Source organism: Bos indicus x Bos taurus, chromosome 3 (genome assembly GCF_003369695.1).
Source record: "Bos indicus x Bos taurus breed Angus x Brahman F1 hybrid chromosome 3, Bos_hybrid_MaternalHap_v2.0, whole genome shotgun sequence".
Classification (NCBI taxonomy): Eukaryota; Metazoa; Chordata; class Mammalia; order Artiodactyla; family Bovidae; genus Bos; species Bos indicus x Bos taurus.
The window spans coordinates 116,884,010-116,905,669 of NC_040078.1; the positions used below are offsets into that span (position 1 = coordinate 116,884,010).

General features: G+C 45.9%; 1 protein-coding gene across 7 annotated transcripts in view; it reads right to left on the minus strand.

The window, feature by feature from the left end:
* Nucleotides 1–1,581: 1,581 nt before the first annotated feature.
* COL6A3 (collagen type VI alpha 3 chain) overlaps nucleotides 1,582–21,660 on the minus strand; it is a 90,876-nt gene continuing 70,797 nt past the window's right edge. For 6 of the 7 annotated variants that reach the window (XM_027537997.1, XM_027538000.1, XM_027537999.1 and 3 more), the window contains 6 exons: nucleotides 20,467–20,569; nucleotides 16,888–17,447; nucleotides 14,925–15,188; nucleotides 13,780–13,878; nucleotides 3,720–3,884; nucleotides 1,582–2,382 (listed from right to left, as the gene is read on the minus strand). In XM_027537997.1, coding sequence (XP_027393798.1) covers nucleotides 2,339–2,382; nucleotides 3,720–3,884; nucleotides 13,780–13,878; nucleotides 14,925–15,188; nucleotides 16,888–17,447; nucleotides 20,467–20,569 — 1,235 coding nt within the window. In that variant the 3' untranslated portion in view covers nucleotides 1,582–2,338. The remainder of the gene's footprint in view (nucleotides 2,383–3,719; nucleotides 3,885–13,779; nucleotides 13,879–14,924; nucleotides 15,189–16,887; nucleotides 17,448–20,466; nucleotides 20,570–21,660) is intronic. The other variant, XM_027537998.1, reaches the window with a different exon arrangement.

Genomic DNA, 21,660 nt, shown 5'->3' on the forward strand with positions numbered 1-21,660 from the left:
TGGTCTCGTGTGGGTTTACCAGGTGGTGCTAGTGGTAAAAACCCGCCTGCCAATGCAGGAGACGCTAAGAGACCCGGGTTCAGTTCCAGGGTCGGGAAGATCTCAGAAGGAAAAGGCAACCAACTCTAGTATTCTTGCCTGGAAGATCCTGCAGACAGAGGATCTGGCAGGCTAGAGTCCATAGGGTGGCAAAGAGTCAGACACAACTGAAGCAACCTAGCACACACACGTGCTAGTCCCACGTAACTGGCATCTTTATAAGAAGATGGCCATGTGAGGACAGAGGCAGAGATGGGACTCACGTGCCTACAAACCAAGGAGTCACCAGAAAGCAGGAAAAAGCAAGGAAGGCTTGCGCTGTGGGCTTCTGAGGCAGCACGGCCCTGTCGACACCTTGATTTTGGACTTCCAGACTCCACAACTGGGAGAGGATGGAGGGCCCTACAAAGATGGGGAGGCAGGCAGTGTGCCCTAGAGGGCAGGGGTGGTCCAGGCCCCCCCCCCAACCATGAGAGCTTCTTGGGAGTCCTCAAAGCTTTGCAATCGCCCCCAACGTTGCCTTGATGGTCACCTGGGCTCTCTGCCCCAGCAAGTTGCAGGTAAACTCAAATCCCCAGAGTCATGGATTGTGAAGTGCCAAGTCCTCCCCCGAATTCCTGCAGATTCCAGCAGGGCTCCCCTCTGTCCACACGGTCCTCCCCTCCATCCCTGACTCTTGGTCTACCTGCTCTGGCAGATGTACTCAGGGACAAAACTCAGTTCTTCCTCCAGGTGCTAGGCAAATGTGCTCCCTTTGAGTGCGTTGGTGAATTTAGAAATTGCACCTAAAGATCTGGGTGGAAATCACAAGGAGTGAGGGGTCTTTGTGACCACCCAGTCTCTCCCCACCCATCTCCGTGGCTTGTGACAAGCGCTGACTCGTCCTCTCTCACCTCCATCAACAGAGTAACTGACAGACCGTCCCCCGTCTTACATAAAGCAGTTCTGTCCCCACCCAAGGAGCTCTACCAAAGGCCCTTGCCTGGGTCCTTGTACTTCATCACAGAAATTCGCTTTCCTTCCTAAGTGGAATTGAGGTAACGCCTAAATATGTATTTCTTTGTTTCTTGTGTTATTTCTGAAGGAAAGAGAAAGGGGGTCTTTAAAGGAAAAAGATACTTTATGGTCTGTCTAAGACTCCGGAAAGGGGCTGGGGAGTCCTGGGCCAGAGACCTCCCACTTCTCAGCCTCTGGATGGAAGCAAACAGAGCCCCCGTGAAACAGTTATCAAAGAGGCAGTGGGGGAGGCCACGTTTCTGGGACACAGCTACAAGTCAGAGTGGGGCGTGAAGGCCAGGCCAGGGAGACTCCAGGGGCCCTAAGCAAAGACTGTGATCCACCTGGTCATGGAGCGCTGGAGGGCAGGTGGGCTGGACCCCCCGGGTCTCCCACGCTCTGTCAGATAGAGCACCTTTGCCCTTCACTGGACATCAGAGGGTGGTGTGCAAGACTATGCACCTGGACAGGGCCCAGTTCCCCCGGCCTGGGGAGATTCTGACGACAGATGCTATATAGAAACAACGCAACCAAGAACGCCAAACCCACACTTTCAATATACTTTATTAAAAAGTTTCTTTGTATAAATTTCCTAAAAATTTTAAAATTAAAATTAAATCCCCCCACACAAAAAAAAAATTTTTTTTTTAACACACACACAACACTAGAGGAACGCCAACAAATCTTCTCTATCGTGACTTTCTTTTCATTCTTTAATTAAGGCGTTGGTCCCACAACAGTGCGCCAAGGTTAAGGGATTTTGCTTCCTTCTAACTAGTTTGTTAGAAGCTTTAGAAAAAGAAAATCAGCTTGAAATCTACTTCAGGAGACTGGGGGCGGGGGGGATGAAAAAGCTGGATTCTTGTTTCTTCTCCATACACAGGCTTTCCATCTAAAGTCATGCTTAATAAAGAGGCAAGAAAACGAACCAAGCAGAAGTATACAGGGTAGCTGTGAAGTCAGGGGCTTATTTTCTAGATCTTACACTTGCCTGAAAGAGGCATAACGTGAAACTCCAGAGGGAAGTTGAGTCTATGGGAACGTTCACATAAACGCCAGCAGTGGGTTACATAACGTTCAGAGTGTACGATGGAATCGCCTGGAGACGAAGAGGGTCAGGTCCACAGACACATGTAGCACCATATTGATAGGTTACGCGGCAGAGGCTTCCTCCCAAGTCCGGGTGTAAATCAAAGCATGAGACGTACAGTGCGAGGGAATCTACACCCAGAGCTCCTACAAAGACGACGGCGATGGCTGACTCCTTCTTCTTCAAGAGGTATGTGTCGCTGGTCGGCCACGCCTAGGTCCCCATCGCGGCGATAACTCCGGGCTGCTTGATGGGCACTGGAGGGGTGGGGAGGGGGTGAGGATGGAAGGGCAGAAGAGGGGGGAAAGTCACATGATTGACCCGCAAGAATATCGTGTTTCTCATGAAAATGGTCCATGGCCTCTGGCTTTCACCATCAATCTCACTCGTCAGCTCGTTTCCTTCAACGGCTCCCTGGAGTTTCCTAGCTTGGACTTCGGGGTTCTCTGTGTCCTCTGAGCCCTTTCTATCTCCTGGTATCACCCGCCTGGCCGTTAAGCAAATCCAACACTCCCGTTCGGCGCTGGCCCCAGACTCCCTGTGTAGCTGTTGTGACTTTATTATCAATCAACTTGCCTAACACGATAGAGCTATCAGATGGCCTTGCTGTCAACTTTATTATTTAGAGGAAGCAGGATTATCTAAAGATGAATAGACTATACAGAGCCTCCCCCGGTGGTGCTAGTGGTAAAGAACCCGCCTGCCAGTTCAGGAGACAAAAGAGACCCAGGTTTGATCCCCGGGTCGGGAAGATTCCCTGGAGGAAGGCATGGCAACCCGCTCCAGTATTCTTGCCTGGAGAATCTCATGGACAGAGGAGCCTGGTGGGCTGCAGTCCATGGGGCCGCAGAGAGTCATACATGACTGAAGGGACTTAGCGCAGACTATATGTATAGGCGCTTCCAGATGGCACTAGTGGAAAAGAACCTGCCTGTCAATACCAGGATGTAAGAGACGTGGGTTCCATCCCTGGGTCGGGAAAATCCCCTGGAGGAGGGCACGGCAATGCACTCCAGTACTTTTGCCTGGAGAATCCCATGGACAGAGGAGCCTGGTGGGCTCCAGTCCATAGCGTCACACAGAGTCAGACACGACTGAAGCGACTTGGCACACAGACTATATAGAGGCTATTATTAATTTTTCATTACATTATTTTCCCAATAATCATTTCTGTTACAATATTTATGAATACCAGAAACCTAGTAATATTTCTTTTTTTTTTTTTTTAGCCACCAGGGTGGCATGTGGGATCTCAGTTCCCCAAACAGGGGTTGAACCCACAGCCTCTGCAGTGGAAGCATGGAGTCTTAACCACGGGACTGCCAGGGAAGTCCCAGCAGCTTAGGAATATTTCCAAAGGGTGAGGAGTGGTTAGCCATGTTTCCTCATTGGCAAAAACGCTTTTAGGAGATAATAATAACTCAGAAAATGAATACTATGTATTTTATTTGTACAACTTCCTCATCCGAAAATCCAGTTTACCTTCTTTTTCAAATCTATCAGCATCATTATCATTAAACATCTTTAAAAGATGAATGCTTGGCCTGGATCCTTTATCTACAAAAACCACGAACACAAGATCAGAATCACTTACCAGGAGGGCAAACCTTTTCACATTCATCCTGCGAATTAAATCTGTTTTCGTTTCCACCGCAGCCTCCATACCAGAATCGGGCGCAGTTTTCAGTTACGGAATCATAGTACCACTTTAATACAAACTCTCTGCAAGTTCCGCCGTCCTTTGGCAACTTACATATATCTTGAGGAACAAGATGGGGAAAGATGATTAATGCGGATGTGTAAGTGACTCTGCTCCTCGCAGGAGGAGCTGAAGGTCTAATCTCAGTGCTGTCAGAGAAAGAAAGCAGAAGCGTTTCCAGAAGGAAAAATTCCTTTACCCCCCAGAGCCTCGATATCCATACTGTCAGGGGGACATAATAATCACCTACAGCTTCGAGAGCAATAAATACAGTCCTATCAATAAAAGGGCTTCACAGACTGTACTTGGAATCTCAAATGTTGGCAACTATTATCGGATGATTTCAGATGAAATGAACTTGTTTTCCCCTTTCCAATCACTGAGTCAGTTAGTCTACATTTCTTTCAATGCTCAACCCCCAGAGAAGCAACTTAAATTTTAAAACCTTGGAGTTTTCTACTCCTTGGCAAAATAGCAATTAAATTCTGTCAGAACATTGTTCAAAAACAAGACTCTCCATTTCACTACAAGCCAAGTTGATGAAAAACAAAAGTCAAAGTGGGAAAAGAAAATCCTTTATGAGTATGTGCGTATATGCATACAAGTGTGTGTGTAGCTACTAACTTTGTGACCAGCCAAAGTTTACAAGCCAAAAGAAGTGCTAACACTGATGTAAAACTCACAACAGCGAAAATGTCACCTAGTAAAGCTATTTTGAAGACAGAGAAGCATTCTTTTGCCAGTTAAGGAAGTCTTTTATGTTTTGAATGCATTTTAAATGCATGCTTCTGATACAGCCCAGCTGCAGAGTGAAAGCTACATTTTCCACCATGCCTGGAGAGAAAAGTCTACAGTTCACACACAGTAAAACTTCTGTTTACAGAGTTTTTTTGGCAAACTCTAGATCGGGCTGGGAGAGAGACGCATTAATATTAATATCAACTGTTATCTGAAAATTTGAGAAACGTAAAACAAAGCTCGTGGAAAATTTGAGAAACGTAAAACAAAGCCCGTGGAGTGGACAACGCTACTTGTTTATGTAACTACATGTGTGAATCACTGCTCCCCTCTCCACACACACACACACACCAGGCTCACATCTCTGGGGGCCTTCTCCCCAGCTGCAGGGGTGGCAGGGGTGGTGAGCTTCTGCAAATGCTGGTTGATACTAAGAAGTTAAAGGAAAGACCTGGGTCTTCAGATAGAAAACCAAAGCTTGGGTCAGCCACAAGGGACCAGACTTACAGGCACAGGATTGAAGCTCAGAATTGGTCTAAGACACTGCCTGGTGACTTTGGGGAGGCTATCACCCCTGCAGGAGGAAGGTGGCCCCACAATTACAGCATCTCTGAGTTGCAGACTTTTCAGAGGCCCAGAAGGCCAGCAATGCTACCCAGAGCTTTTTGAAGACCTGAGGAGGCCGGGATAAAGTGATGATAACTCACAAAACCAATGTTCCTCCTCTTATAAGTGCCAGCACTGGGGCAGAAGGCCTGGTTTTAAGGAAAGAGGGGACTGAGCAAAGTAAGACCATTCAGCCACAAACACACATCCCTTGTTTAGCAGTGGGTCCCCATTAGTGTGGGAACCTGGCCGAATGGTCACCTCATCCCCTCCTCTTTCTTCCCTACAGCATCCCCCAGGGGCCCAGGTCGGTTCCACGTTGTTTATTCAAAGTGCATTCCCGTCCTGGCCAACCGTGTTTCTCTCTTTAGGTCCTACTGCACTGTGCTTTCTGAAGCAGACCCGAGGATGCCCAGCCTGCAGGCAGCCCTGCAGTAGGACAGTGTTCCCTGACCCACTGGCTTTTCCAGTTTCCTTTGATCTTCACCTTTGCTCTCCAGCACTAAACCACAGCTCTTGCATTCTACATCCTTTATTCCAGCAGGAGTCACTGCCAAGACCTGTAAGGTTTACTAATGAGCTATCAGGACACGACCACTCTGGACACACAGACACTTGAAGAACCAAGAGAAATAAATTAACATGGGCCTCAGTAGTATCTAAAGACAAAATCCTGGGATTCTCCGTTTCTTTAAATTAAATTGTATCGGAGTATAGTTGCTCTGCAATGTTGCGTTAGTTTCTACTGTACAGCAAAGTGAGTCCACTATAGTACACATATTTGTTGCGTCTGACTCTTTTGCAACCCCATGGACATGACACCTGCCAGGGTGCTCTGTCCACGGGATTTCTGGGCAAGTATACTGGAGTGGGTAGCCCTTTCCTTCTCTAGGGGATCTTCCTACCCAGAGATCAAACCCTGAAAAGTATGAAAGTGAAAGTCACTCAGTCGTGTCTGACTCTTTGTGACCCCATAGACTATACAGTCCATGGGATTCTCCAGGCCAGTAGAGTAGCCTTTCCTTTTCTCTTTCCTCTTCTCTACTCACTCCAGTAGAGTAGCCTTTCCTTTCTCCAGGGGATCTTCCCAACCCAGGGATCAAACCCAAGTCTCTGGCATTGCAGGTGGATCCTTTACCATCTAAGCCACCAGGGAAGCCATAGATTATATATATCTCTTTTTTTTTTAATTTCCTTCCCATTTAGGTCACCACAGAGCACTGAGTGGAGATCCACAGTAGGTTCTCAAGCATCAAAATGGGAGGTTTTATATTCTAACATTTTTCGGTATGTTCTGAATTCTTCACAATGAGTATCTATTGTTTTATTACTAGAAAAAGGTATCTAAAACTGAAAACATGTTAAATTGGAAATTCTTGTCTTTTATCAGTTGAGATTTCTACAGTGTCTAAAAGTAGCATTTTTAAAGGCATCATCTTTGACATTTTCCAAGCCAGCAAGTTATCAATATTTCAGTACTTTCTTAAGCAAAATTGTGGGGCTTAAGAGGAGTGGAAAGTGTTTATGGTACAGATATAAATACGTGCAATTATGTTCCTTATTAGTTTAATGGCTTCAAAACAAGAAGGTTTAATTGCCTTCGGACCAGACACTGTTGACATGATGTGAAGCGCTTCCAAACCTCTGAAGCAGATACAACTGGCTGGAATAAATAAAACTTTCCCACGTCTATATTTTGATTACTGACTCAGAATTACCAAGGAAATATTTTCTGCATTTTTGACTTTATTTTAAATGTATTTGTAGCTGTATGTTAAATGTAGTTTCAGGTCTTAACCAATAAAGTATCATTTCATAAGACTTTTATGCTTCACAGTAAAAAAAATGCCAAATGCCCTTGGGGACCCCTCATGATTTAAACATGGTAGCTAACTTAGCTACCTTCTCACGCAGCAATAAACACACTGCCTTGAAGATGGCTATGTCTCTTCAACCAAGGAGAGAAAGTGTTTGTAGCTATTTAACGTACCTCAGTTTGTGGGGTTAAGCTTGTTCTTTAAATTATTATCAACATAAAATCATATATTTTCCACATCACATCATTTTATGGCAGCCAACACTATATATTCATGGTAGAACACACAAATACTGGATTTCATCAAATCTAAGATACCTTAATTTTATGATGCATTATTGTTTTATATTCCGCTAAGTAAGAGAAAATGCTGCCAATAAGACACAACATGTCATCAACTTCAAGTCACATTTCCATTTTGGAAGTACTACGGTGGGAAAATCTGTGCATCTTAGAATCAATAAAGGAGGCAAAACATTGGTGAACTTATTTCCTTCTGAGCTGTGTAACTGACCCAGAAATGCCTGCTCAGACAAAGCATGGTCATTTCTACAGACTGCTAATTTCTAGAGTAACTAAAATGAATGCTACAGATTTTGTTAGTTATTTGACTCCCTTTTGCACCGAAACATCTCTTCATACATAGGTAGGTCAATAGTTTAGGATTCATTCTATAACACTAAAAAAGCAAATTTTCTGAGGTCTTTTTTTTTTTTTTTTTTTGCTGTTTGAAACCTTCAGAATCTTTGCTTTACTAATCATATGCATATAAAATATATCTCCAAGGCTTCTTCAGCCAAAAATAAGAGAAACAAGAGAGAGATGGTGACAGAAACATAATACAAATGCAGTATCCTCCAAACCAGCAGGAATGAAGCACACTACAGAAACACCTATCGTAGTCTGTGCTTTAAGACTGTGATGATCACTGGAAGATACATTTAATTGCTACTAAATGCCATTTTCAGGCAGCAAATGCATCCCAGAAAAGTGGGTGTGTTTCTTTTAGATGCTGAGAAAAGCAAAAAGTGGGCGGGGATTTTTTCTCTTTTCACAGGGCTTGTTATATTTTGTTGAGGAAAAAAAAAAAGGATTAACCATTTAAAATGGAATCATGGGGCTTCCCTGGTGGTCCAGTGGTTAAGAATCTGCCTGCCAGTCAAGGGACCTGGATTCAGTCCACAGTCGGTGAAAGTTGCATGTACCACGGAGCAACTAAACCCATGCACCACAACTCCTGAAGGCCACACACCTAGAGCCTGTGCTCCGCAACAAGAGAAGCCACCGCAACGAGCAGCCCACACATCGCAAAGAAGGATAGACCCCCACGTGCCGCAAGTAGAGAAAGCCCACGCATAGCAACGAAGACCCAGCACAGCTAAAAATAAATAAGTAAATACTTATTTATGCATCGTGTAGGACTGCAAAGCCTGGAATCCTGATGCTATCGGTCTGCTGCTGTGGTCAACCTTCGTCTCACACTGCTGCCTTACTCACATTCCACCTCACACTGATGCCACAGCTCACACTCCATGCAAAACAGGGCCAGGCCTCATCAGGGGAGACAAAGAATCCTTTCGCTAGGGTGTCCTCACGTTCTGGGCCTGTGTCACACTTCTGGTAAAGAAGTACCTATCAAATGTGCATTTCCAAAGCGGTGAACATTAACAAACGCCAACGAAAACTCAGGTATTAGTACTGTCCAGTCTTCCTCCCCGTCACTGGATGCCACGGATCAGACACTTGTTCATTTCACAGGATTCTGGCCCACAGATTCCTGCACAGATTCAAACACTGGTCACCATGCTCCCCAAACCCAGAGTGGCTAACTATGACAAAATTCAGTTCCTAAAGACAGAATCAAAACCTAGGAAATCTTTTATTCATGAGGTAAAAAAGGCACACAGACAAAAGTGTCTAGCATTTACTATACAAGAAAGGGCCACATCTCTGCGAGCACAAACCACGTTTCTAGTGAACTGGAGCTGCAAAAAACAAAAAGAATCAACCTGTATTCATGTTCACATAAAAATGCTGGCGTTAAAACTGATACTTGCCTGCATTGCCTAGAAAATACAGGTTTGCAGAAAGAATGCATATTGTGGCAATTGACACTCAGATGTGAAATACACATACAACTACGGAGGAAGAATACAGTTACTGTACTTGTAAAGTTACTTATAAACGATGATTTGTTGTTATTCTTTTTTCTTTCTGCCAAAACATGAATATTGTTAAAATGTTTTACCCCCTGAGGAAGTTTCTAAAACATCTTAATTATATGGGAGAGAGGGAAGGGAGGCATTGGGAGGGAGGAAAGCAAGCTTTCATCTCCTGATCTGTTTATGCATTTTGAATTTATACATTCTAAAGTAAATACCCAATTAATTCAAGAAGAGCTTTCAAGACGGGGTATGTGTATGTGTGTGTGCGTGTAACTCCATATGTTCACGAGCAAATGTTTGCTAAGTGACTTCTCCAGGCACAGCACTGTTTTGTTACTTGTGGGCTAGAGATCAGTTATGCAGAACCTTGTTAAGAAGAGCAAGTAATTTATACTTTCAGACTGACCTGAATCACTGGGGGGAAATATACATACTTGTGCACACACACACACGAGAAACAGCACTCGGGTCCTGGGGCTGAGGGTTCTGTACAGGTCAGAAGGAAGGAGAAAGGTTTTGGGTTCATACAAATCTAACTACCAGTCGTCACCTTGAAAGACACACAAGCCCCGGTTTTAACATCTCTTTTCTCTCTGTCACGTGAAGAGAGGAGACCTAAGCGTTGAAGGTGTGGACTGAGAATACCTTCCTACTTCTGAATCTGTGACTCAGTCTTAAAAAACAAGACAGCCCAGCAAGATGCCTATTTAAAGACTGTGTTGTTTATATTAACTCAACACTGTTTATATATTCTTATCCCTTCTGGACCACACATAAGAAGACCAAACACATCCCCAAATCTCACTGTGCAATTTATTCCCAATTATTTTCTCTCAATGAAGCATCAAATTTTCTAGAAGTTTCACATTCCCCACACTCTATGAAGTTACCAACAAGTGGCAACAACATGCACCGATCTCAGGGACTCTGAAATCAGAATGTCATCAGTCCTGACCCCATCTTTGGTGAAATCCTAGTGAGTCCCTTACGGCTTCTCTGAACTCAAGCACCATGCTGGGTGGGCTACGGGCTGCAGAAAACCCCCAGAGCAGAGACAAAAGCTGATCCATGGTCCCTTGATTATGAGCAGAAATCAAAGGGGTTGGAAAAACTCTAATTTGAAAAGATACATGCCCCTCAATGTTCACGGCAGCACTATTTACGATAGCCAGGACATGGAAGTAACCTAAGTGTCCATCAGCAGAGAAATGGATACAGAAGATGTGGGGTATGCGCACCATGTCATACGGCTCAGCCACAAAAAAAAGAATGAAAGAGTGCCATTCGCAGCAGCGTGGACGGACCTAGAGATGGTCCTGCTGCTGCTGCTGCTGCTGCTCAGGCGCTTCAGTCGTGTCCGACTCTGTGCGACCCCACAGACGGCAGCCCACCAGGCTCCCCGTCCCTGGGATTTTCCAGGCAAGAACACTGGAGTGGGTTGCCATGTCCTTCTCCAATGCATGAAAGTGAAAAGGGAAAGTGAAGTCGCTCAGTCGTGTCCGACTCTTAGCAACCCCATGGACTGCCGCCCACCAGGCTCTTACACCCATGGGATTCTCCAGGCAAGAGTGCTGGAGTGGGGTGCCATTGCCTTCTCCAAGAGATGATCTTACTAAGTGAATTAAGTCAGAGAAATAGAAATACCGTTTGATATCATTTATATGTGGAATCTAAAGTATGATACAAATGAACTTATGAAACAGAGACTTACAGACAGACATAGAAAAGAAGCCTACAAACCCGATGGGCATCAAAGGGGAAAGGAGGCAAGGGAGGAGAGAGAGATTAGGAGTTTGAGATTAGCAGATCCAAACTACTACACATAAAATAGATAAGCAAGACCCTTCTGTTTAGCACAGGGAACTATGTTCAATGTCATATAATAATCCATATGAAAAAGAATATATATGTATATCTGAGTCACTTTGCTGTACATCAGAAACCAACCCAACATTGTAAACTGTAATTCAACTATACTTCAATGACTCCAAATATATATACTTCAATAATATATTTCAAAAAAAAAAAACCCGAGGCATTGAGACTTCAATTTCCTCCTACATCTCAAACTATCATGCCACATCCTTACTGCCATTCTTTTAGTCTAAGTTAAAAGTCATAACATTGAAAGTTTTTATAGTTTTTTAACACAACTCTTAAGAAGTTGAAACTTAATTACCCAATGTAACATGAATTTCTGAGTTATTCCCATACATTTATGTCAGGAAAGAACTTGGAAAGGCCAGAGGAGCCTGAAACACACCTGGCTCTCTGACGCTGGGAAAGACTGAGGGCAGGAGAAGGGGCAATAGAGGATGAGACGGCTGGATGGCATCACCGACTCAATGGACACACTTGAGCAAACTCTGGGGGACAGTGGAGACAGAGGAGCCTGGCGTGCTTCTGTTTGTGGGGTTGCAAAGAGTCGGACACAACTTAGCAGCTGAATAACAACCTCTATCACAGACCAATTCCTAAACTTGTTTCCAAATATAAACTATTTTGAAACGTTTTGCAGCTTTATAAGTAGTTGGTTTGCTGACCCTCATTAAACATCTAAGTATGTAACCGTTTCATAGTTCCTGTATTGACTTTATTATCTTCTCTGTAATAACTCCTTATGTCAAAAGTCATTATGGGTTATGGCTGAATTAAGAGATGATAGATAAATATGAAAATACAGATGTAGATATACACATGTATACATGGACAGGGGGAAAGTCCATCAGCGGAATAAAATACTACTCTAGTAACAGACAAGACTCCTCCAGAAACAACTAAAAGAACCAAGTCCTATATTTCCAAGCAGGCCCAAGGAGATGGAGGTGTGGAGGAGGAAGCCACCCAGTTTCATTTAAACGCAGGTGAGCTAGGATGGCAATGGCATCCCACTCCAGTACTCTTGCCTGGAAAATCCCATGGACGGAGGAGCCTGGTGGGCTGCAGTTCATGAGATCGCTAAGAGTCGGACACGACTGAGCGACTTCACTTTCATGCATTGGAGGAGGAAATGGCAACCCACTCCAGTGTTCCTGCCTGGAGAATCCCAGGGACGGGGGAGCCTGGTGGGCTGCTGTCTCTGGGGTCGCACAGGGTTGGACACGACTGAAGCGACTCAGCAGCAGCAGCAGCAGCAGCAGAGCTAGGATACAGACGCTACAAAAAGGGTGAGGTGGAGAAACAAGGATCATTTTAAAACTTGCAGTGGAAAGAGTAAAATGGGGAATCCTCACAGCTCAAAAAATGAGCGTGCCGCTGCTTCTGATGATACAGGACAGAGTGGGAAAGCGTAGCTGCTTGAACATCCAGGATCCACAAAAGTGGCTCAGCACCCAGGAAATGCCTTTCGCCCTAATCCATAACAGAAACAAACTCTGTAAAGAAATACACCTCCCTCCTCCTGACTGGGGCCAATAGGTTGTTGTTCAGTGGCTAAATCCTGTCCAACTCTTTGTGACCCCATGGACTGCAGCACGCCAGGCTTCCCTGTCCTTCACCATCTCCCAGAGTTTGCTCAGATTCATGTCCATTGAGTCAGTGATGCTATCTAACTATCTCACCCTCTGGAGCCAACATATTAATTTCAAAACTAACAAACCGTCCCCATAATTAGTGGAAACCCTTTGCTTTGGGGTCTATAAACCAAAAAGATATCTAAATCCCATGGAATTTTGACTGTGGAATTAATACCAATATCTTTGGCAGAATACTCTTAAGCAAAGCATATTGGCCATTTCAATAACTGGTTTCCCACAGATCAACAATCACAGCTCACGTTCCCCTGGAGGAGAGGTTATGGGTCGCCCAGAGTTCCACTGCCCAGGAACAAAAACAACAAACAGCTGTCACTTCCAGAAACACATCTAACTTGTCACAGATTTCACATAGAACATGCACATGCTCGGCTCAGGCCCAAGAGAAGGGCAGGCTAGATTAAGCCAGGGTATATGCTGAGGAACTGGGACCAGAGCATCAATCCCGTGAGTCACTTCCAAACCCCCGAATTTCATGGATTCCAAACTGAGCTGTCTCGTGTTCTTCTGAGTCGTTTCTTACTAAATTAAATCACTGAGTGGATGAAACCCTATGCTGTGCTGCATCACAGACCACAAATAAACTCAAGTCCCAAGACGAGGCACCGGGGAAATGACTAAGGGACTCCTGAGTCCTGGCTACAGTCCCCCAAAGCTGCCCTCGGTCAGCTTTTTCTAAGAACCTTGGGACCGGCAAGGTAAGCCACCATTTGGAACTTGGAATATGGAAGTTAAGACCAGGATGGACCACAGAGAGCCACTTTGGAACATTCCCCATACAAGTCCCTCCTGGTCTGAAAATTAGAACCCCAGCAGATTAAACTGTTTGGAAGAATTCTTTTTTTTTTTAATAGTATAATTTACTGGACTTTCTCCTTTTAAGTGTGAATGGGCCGTGGAGTTCTGCTTTTAGCTCTGCTTTTGTTTTTAACATTTGGCCTCGCCACATAGCACATGGGATCTTAGCTTCCCAACCCAGGGATCAGACTCATGCCCCCTGCCATGGCAAGACGGAGTCTTAACCACTGGACACGCCAGCGTAGTCCCAAGAATGCTTTCTTAGTGCTGCAACACACCTAAGATTTTCAGCGGCTCACCTGCTTTACTCCCAGCCAACCGGTCTGCGCTCACCACTAGGTTGATGGTTGCACTAGAGGCTGATCGCTCTGTTTGTGGAGGTGGAGGCTGAATTTTCTCTGAAAAAGAAGATTCACCCCTAGTAAGTAACTCAGAAAAGTAAGAGACTGAGGCAGGCTTGATTTTCTGGATCATGGTGGGCCACTGAAACACAGAGCCCCAAGAAGTCTCTACACACACAACTCCTATCTAATTGTCTACATATCTGATTCATCTCAACAAGCAAACAGAGAAAACCTCTGAACTTGGAACAGGTCCTCACAGTTTCCACATAACTTCTGCTGTTTCTGTCCTAGGAAACAGAGCCCTGGGGCTGAATGGTCTTTGGATTCATATCTTTCTGCATTGCATGGTAACAGATGAGAACTACCCATCCTCACTCATGGTTCCTTGATGTGAATGACACTGGCCCAGGAGAAAAGAGTGGGAGCCTCCCCTTCCACGTCCCAGGAGCAGCAGGGGTGGAGAAGAGTTGGGGTTAAGGGGGCGGTCCAGGAGAACTTGGAGGGTGGGGCATGAGTACTGAACAGAGACCGGGAAAGCATGCATGGGCAAACCCCGGGGCAGCACAGGAACCACGGGGCCCACATAGCAGAGGGCAGGGCAGGATACTACGGGCCCAGGGGAGGGGCACGCCGGTGCCCTTTCTGCAGGGCTGCGGACGTCCCGCGGTCCTGGGATGGCGCAACTCCAAGGGCTCCCTGGTTACTCCCTACGGAGGGTGTCTCAGGGTGTTTTCCGTTCACTGAACACGGAAACGTGCTTCCGACGCTCAGGCACGGTGGGTGGCTGAGACCCAGCCAGGTTCCGCAGGCATATTTCTTCCTCCCTGGGAAGTAGCTACACTCGGGCCCCATGGATCAGGTTTCCTCCATCAAGTAGCCCAGGACCCCAAAGGCAGGGTAATAGTTCACAGTAGTTGCCCAGTTTCCGTTTTGTTAATTTATCAACTTCGGTACAACCAGGATGTGCAGGATCTCATTGCAACCTTGTTGCTGTTTTTCAGGACAAGGTCCAGTGAATCGGAATTGTTCCCTTGACCACCCCATTTGATACCCTGTGCAGAGAGGGGTACCGACTGTCCTTAAGGCGACCCTGCACTTACTCGTGCTGAAGCTGCCTTGGTAGATGGCTCTGACCTGAGACCTCAGGGAGCAGGTCACCGTAACGTGGTAAGTCTGCCCGGGGAGCAGGCCCCCGATGACGCGGTCCGTGACAGTGAGGTTCTGCTTCAGAACCACGGCCTGATCGTGGGCCGAGGTGACGGTGAGGTTGTATAAGTAAGGGCTGGGGGGCTCGGGCCTCTCCCAGTGCAGCTTGGCGCTGTTCTCTGTGACCTCAGACACATGGATCTCGCGAGGTGCCTTCACTGCGGAATAGAGCAGAGTGTAGAGAGCATGAGATACAATATACGACCCTAGGGGCTTCCCTGGTAGCACAGTGGATAAGAATCTGCCTGTCAGTGCAAGAGACACAGGTTCGATCCCTGGTCCAGGAAGATCCCACACGCCAAGGGGCTGCTAAACTGGTGCATCGCAACTCCTGGAGGCCGTGCGCCTAGAGCCCACGCTCTGCACAAGAGAAGCCATGGTGCTAAGAACCGTGCACCATAACCCAAGGGGAGCCCTGCCCACTGCAACTAGAGAATAGCCCTGGCATCAACGCAGACCCAGCACAGACAAAATTAAATAGATGCACAGTTTTTAAAATGATCTTCATAAAAAAAAAATCTTTAAAAAATTAATTGATAAAAAGTAAAACCCTAAATGACTGTAACATATAGGCCAAAGGTGAAATCTTAAAGATATGTACCAGTAGACAGTTGATCTGAAGCTTAGGGGAGGCAGAGGAGTAATTTCTCATTTAAGCTCCTGAGAAAGACTGATGTAACTACCAGCATATGCGAAATGTGAAATTCACATTAATCAAAAATCTCATCATTCATCTACCAGGTATAACACTACCTTTTTTTTTTTCCTGTTGAAAATCTAATTAAGAAGATACTTTGAAAATGCACAGTCCAGCGTGCTTAATCTGAAATCTTCAAGACAGAATAAGCCCCATAATTTAGTCTATTAAATACACATCATGGAACTTCAGGGCATGACCTGAAATTCTTTGAAGGAATCCCTGCTCTCTCTCTGTTCATAAAATGAAGACAATGTCCACTTTTTCAGGAGCACAAACATCCTGCCTTCACTTTTCAACTCAATTTGTGACTCCAAAGGAACTTCTAAGCGTCTTCTCTGAGGGAAAAATAAAACAGCACAGTCTGAGTCCCGTGAAGCCCACCTGCCCCTGATCATCAAATCCAGCCTGGAATGTACTCTTCCCCGGGGCAGTACCAGCATGCCGTCCAGCCTGCAGGGACAGACGGATGGTCTGGCTCTAACCTTCCTCTTTGCTGAACAAAATGGCACAAGGTAAGCAGAGCACAAAGCCTGGGCTTCCTTTCTGCGGCTATGAGCTTCACAGCGGGGACAAGGCTTGTAACCGCAAAGCTCCATCCAGAACTTTGGGGGTCACAGTCTGAGGGAGGGAGGTCTAGCTCCAGAACTAAAGCCTAGAAACATCTTTTTCACTGCCTAAGTGCTGACAACAGGCTTTATCCTTCTCCCACTCCCGCGGCGGGGTCTAAAACTCTACATCGGCTTAGAACTTCTCCCTTTAGCCTAAGACAACAGCATCTCCAGCTGGGCTGGGGGCTGGCCACATGCTACATCCCGGAGAGAATGGGTCACTCCCGAGCTCCCCTGGTGCGGGCTTGGAGTTGGGGTGGGGAGTGTGGGAGAACAGGCAGCAAAGGCAGGGGGATTTATTTCACTTGCTCTTTGCATGGAACTCATCAGCCTTGCAGGGTGCGCGGCAGGGGAGAGAAAGATTGCTTTTGAATACAGAAAATAAGCAATGTTCTGGTAATTCTATGCTCAGAGCAACACCTTACAAGATACTGCATCTAGATCTCAGATCCCAGATCAAGGACTGTGTCTGGTTTGCCTTGTAACAGGCTCCGGGGACAAGCCCTGGACACAATAAATGAGAAGAGCACAAGCTGGTGGCTTTCTTACCCACGGGCTTAGCAGCGCCGGGCCTGCTGGCAGCCAGTTTGACTGCCTGGGGCCTGGGGGCCTCGGACCTCGTGGCCATGGATCTGGCAGCAGTGGGGGGTCTGGCAGGGGCAGGTTTGGCTGCTGCAGGCTTCGCGGCTGCTGCAGGTCTGGCTGTGGCTGTCTTTGCCGCCTCGGGCCTGGCAGCCACAGGTTTGGTGGCCTCGGTCTTGGTGGCCATGAGCTTTGCAGCCTCGGTCTTAGTGGCTTCAGTCTTGGTGGCCGTGGGTTTTGCAGCCTCAGCCTTGGTGACCACAGGTTTGGCAGCTTCAGTCTTGGTGGCCTCGGTCTTGGTGGCCACGGGTTTGGTGGCCTCGGTCTTGGTGGCCACGGGCCTGGCACTGTCCATCTTGGTGGCCACGGATCTCCCAGCTGCGGGTCTCTCATCCACAGGTCTCGTGGCAGCTGGCTTTGAGGCTGGCAGGTTCACCACTGTGATCGGTTTGGTGGTGGTGATCACCGGCTTCGTTGTGGTCACCAGTTTAGATGTAGGACTTGAAGTAACGTTATTAGGAACATTTCTGTTAAAATATATTAAATGTTATTTTGACTTGTACATATTTTCTCCTGCCATTTAAAACAGACAAAGACATAATTCCATGTGCTATGTAAAATTTGCTCTCTCAGCAAAACACATGCAGTAGTTTATATATATTACATACAATATTACATATACTAAATGTGTCCTTTTAGGATCTGTGCCACAGAAAAGACATTTAACAGCATATAAAAAATAGAATTATTAGAAGTGAAACTTCAATTGTACTATAAATATACTTGTCATCTTATTTTCAATGTATAAAGTAAAACCAGGGAGAGAGTAAAGAAACAAAAATAAATATTGTCATTATAATAATACTTACCAATAATGAATAATAAAAAATAAAATAATATTTAAATAATACTCTAAATTCCAGGAGACAGTGGAGCACCGAGAAGCCTGGCATGTTACAATCCATGGGGTCAGAAAGAGTTAGGCATGACTTAGCAACTAACAACAGACTAACAACAGACTAAAAACTGACCAACTGAAAAACACACTCCAAAAACTAAGCTCATTTAACAGCTACTCTCATTGTAAGAAGGTATCCACGCAGCAAGATGCCGTGTTGAGCTGGAAAACTATGAGGTCGACATATAAGTTCAGTCCCAGTACTCACTGTGTATTTTTGTTTGTACTAATTTCTGTGTGTGTAGTTGTTTCTCTCACAATTTATTAATTTATTCTGAATCCTTAAAAAGAATAACAACATAACCAGCAGACACAACAGCACAGACCCAGTTTTGTTTGTTTCTTATGCTGAGATGATTGTTATTGTTTTATAGAAGTGTCATGCTATATGGCATATACAGTATATTCTGTTCAAGTTGATATCATAAAACTTCAAACCCTACGTTGTTTTGTTCATTCTGTTTTCCTAAAGATAAAGTTGAGCCAACGTGATGGAATATTCAAGGGAAATTAGACAGATCATATTAAAAGGCTAGAAAAATAGAACCTGTGGACCCAACTCTAGCAGGATGAGCATCACAGCACCAGAGGAGGGTCACTGTTGGATTAGGAATGATTTTCAACTTACCAGGCTTACCACACTTTTACCCTTATGGCAGAAAATGAAGAGGAACTAAAGAGCCTCTTGATGAAAGTGAAAGAGGAGAGAGAAAAAGTTGGCTTAAAACTCAACATTCAGAAAACCAAGATCATGGCATCTGGTCCCATCACTTCATGGCAAATAGATGGGGAAACAATGAAAACAGTGACAGACTTTATTTTGGGGGCTCCAAAATCACTGCAGACACTTTCTCCTTGGAAGAAAAGCTATTTCAAACCTACTCAGCATGTTAAAAAGCAGAGACATTACTTTGCTGACAAAGGTCTGTCTAGTCAAAGCTATGGTTTTTCCAGTGGTCATGTATGGATGTGAGAGTTGGACTATAAAGAAGACTGAGTGATGTAGAATTGACGCTTTTGAACTGTGGTGTTGGAGAAGACTCTTAAGAGTCCCTTGGCCTGCAAGGAGATCCAACCAGTCTATCCTAAGGTGATCAGTCCTGAATATTCACTGGAAGGACTGATGCTGAAACTGAAACTCCAATACTTTGGCCACCTGATGCGAAGAGCTGACTCATTAGAAAAGACCCCAATGCTGGGAAAGATTGAAGGCAGGAGGAGAAGGGGACGACAGAGGATGAGATGGTTGGATGGTATCACCAACTCGATGGACATGAGTTTGAGCAAGATTTGGGAGTTGGTGATGGACAGGGAAGCCTGGCATGCTGCAGTCCATGGGGTTTCAAAGAGTCAGACATGACTGAGTGATTGAACTGAACTGAGGCTGACATAAAGGCTCCCTGTGAGGACAGAGGCAAGAGCTGAAGGAGTTAAGGGATGCAGAGAGAAGTACGTAAGGGTGGTAGGAAGAGGCCACCTGGGGGGGTCAGCTAGGAGAAGCCAAGAAGTCACTTTGCAAGGCTAACCCGAATCTGCATCTCATTTGGACTCAACAGCCAAAACCTGCCTTTTCCCCAGAGTGTGACACTCCATCCTCTCTTGGAGGGCATGAATTGCTGGCACAGTGCTTGGCCCCAGTTCCTGTCACCATGCCCCCCTTTTGCAGTCCCCCCATCACACAGCCATACTGCTCTCCTCTCTGTTCCTGGATTTGACATCAACAACAGCACTGGACATAAGACCACAGAGCATGTGCCAAGTGGCCAGCATCACTGTGAGCACCGCAGCCCTACCCACCTCTCAACCCCCTCATGCTCTGTCCAGGAGATCATACATGTCGCCTCCTTCAGTAACCACCATCACCTATGCTAGTACAGCATTAATCCTTTTAAGAAGACTGGAGTCCATTTTTTGCTTCATGTGTCTAATCCTTCTATAGGAAATCATTGCACACTGGTTAGATTGCTGGGACATATGGCCCAAAGGCCCACCTTTCTCTGTACCCATGCTCTTAACAATGTGATGTGGCAGGTCTCCCCAACAGGTCCAGCTCACTACTCTTGAATCTAGCAAGGCTGGCTTTGGCCAGTGGAGCAGAGCATAGGGAACAGTGCACCAGTTCCAGCCTGGACCTCAGCGGGGCTTGCCCACTTTCATCTCTCTTGGAACCCTGCCCAGTCTCCCTGGGTACAAATCCAGGCTTGCCACACAGAGCAGAGACAAGTGACCCATGTCAGACCACCCCAGACCATCAGTCCACAGCCGACCAGCAGCTGATCACAAGCATGTTAAGTGAGCCCCTTCGAGGCCAGAAGAACTGCCCAGCTGAGCCCAAACAAAACCCGCCAGCCCACAGAATTGCAAATTAAACAGTTGTTATTGTCAGTCACTAAGCTTCAGGTAGTTCGTTACACAGCAAAAACCAATGGAGACGACAGATTCTTCTCTGGAAATGCTCCACGTGACCTCTGGGAAGTCCCATTTTCTGGATTTCAGCATCCTCACCCCATAAAGTTATGTTTTGGCTAAAGGACCTGTGCGTGCCCTCTAGCACTCTCGCTTCTGAGACACTTCTTATCATCACTTACATTTGTTTGTAACCAAACTGCACGAGATTCTTTGCCGGTTGGTCTGCTTGGAACCAATCACACTGTTTCCTGATATCTGGGGACAGGTAGAAAGCATCTTTACCTAGAGGGAAAAAAAAATTTAAGTGCATGTGAACCACACGCAAATTAAAATTACTCTGCTAAGGAGTTAAATGGATCACACAGTAGGTAGTCCATAAACACTTGTTGAATCAATTCATTCTTCCAGATGATCTAAATCCAGTGATTTGAAACATGAAGCGTAACGGTCCTCAGTCCATAAAGCACCTTAAATCAGTATCTTCTATTTGGCGATATTTGGGTGATTAGGTTAAAGGTGACATTTACTCAGTGTGCAGGAAGACAGGAATAGAGGAGAAATCAAGTGCAGAGCTAAGTAAGCTCCAAGCTCTTGAACGTCAGATTAGAATCAACATTTACAATGCTGACATTACTGTCAACATTTTCTCAATGCTATTTAAGGAAGCTTCTGTTTTTAAACTTCTGAAGACAGAAATAGTGACCCCTGCGTGAACTTGCCAGCCCAGCTTTGCTTTACATTTTTTTTCCCTAAAATTTTATGGGGGGTGGGGTGGGGTGGTGCAGAGTATACTTTATAAAGCTCCCTTGTTTGTAAGACGTTCCTGTGCTGACTCTGGACAAGGCAGTGGTGAATGCTACACCTCCCCCAGGACGTGTGGTCTACGGGGACCACAGATCCAGGAATGAATGACAAGAGGCCATGTAACAGATGCAGTAAGTACAGCATCCAGATTAATGATGCTCAAGCCTTGGGCGTGGGGAGCACCCCAGTGAGAAGGGGCACATGGAGGGAATTTCTGAAGATGAACGTGGGTTCACTGCTAAAGCAGGGTGGAGAGCATTTCAACGAGCGAGAGCCACAACAGCAAAGGCTTGGAAGCAGCCAAGTGTGGGATTGGGGGGTGAGATCAGATCAACTCTGCTCCTTCTAGAAGCTTCCCTGGTCCCCCAGGGGACACACTTCAGTGTGACCAGCATGCTTAGGGTCGGGCGTAATAAATGTGCACTTGACCCCCGTGCCCGCCTCGACCATTGGCCCCCAGGAGCACAGCCTGTGGCTGGGAGAAGCCCAGTCAAGTCCGGTTGAACAAACAAGTGGAAGAAGGCAGGATTCCCATCTATGTCCACTGCAACCCCAGCTCCTACCAGTGT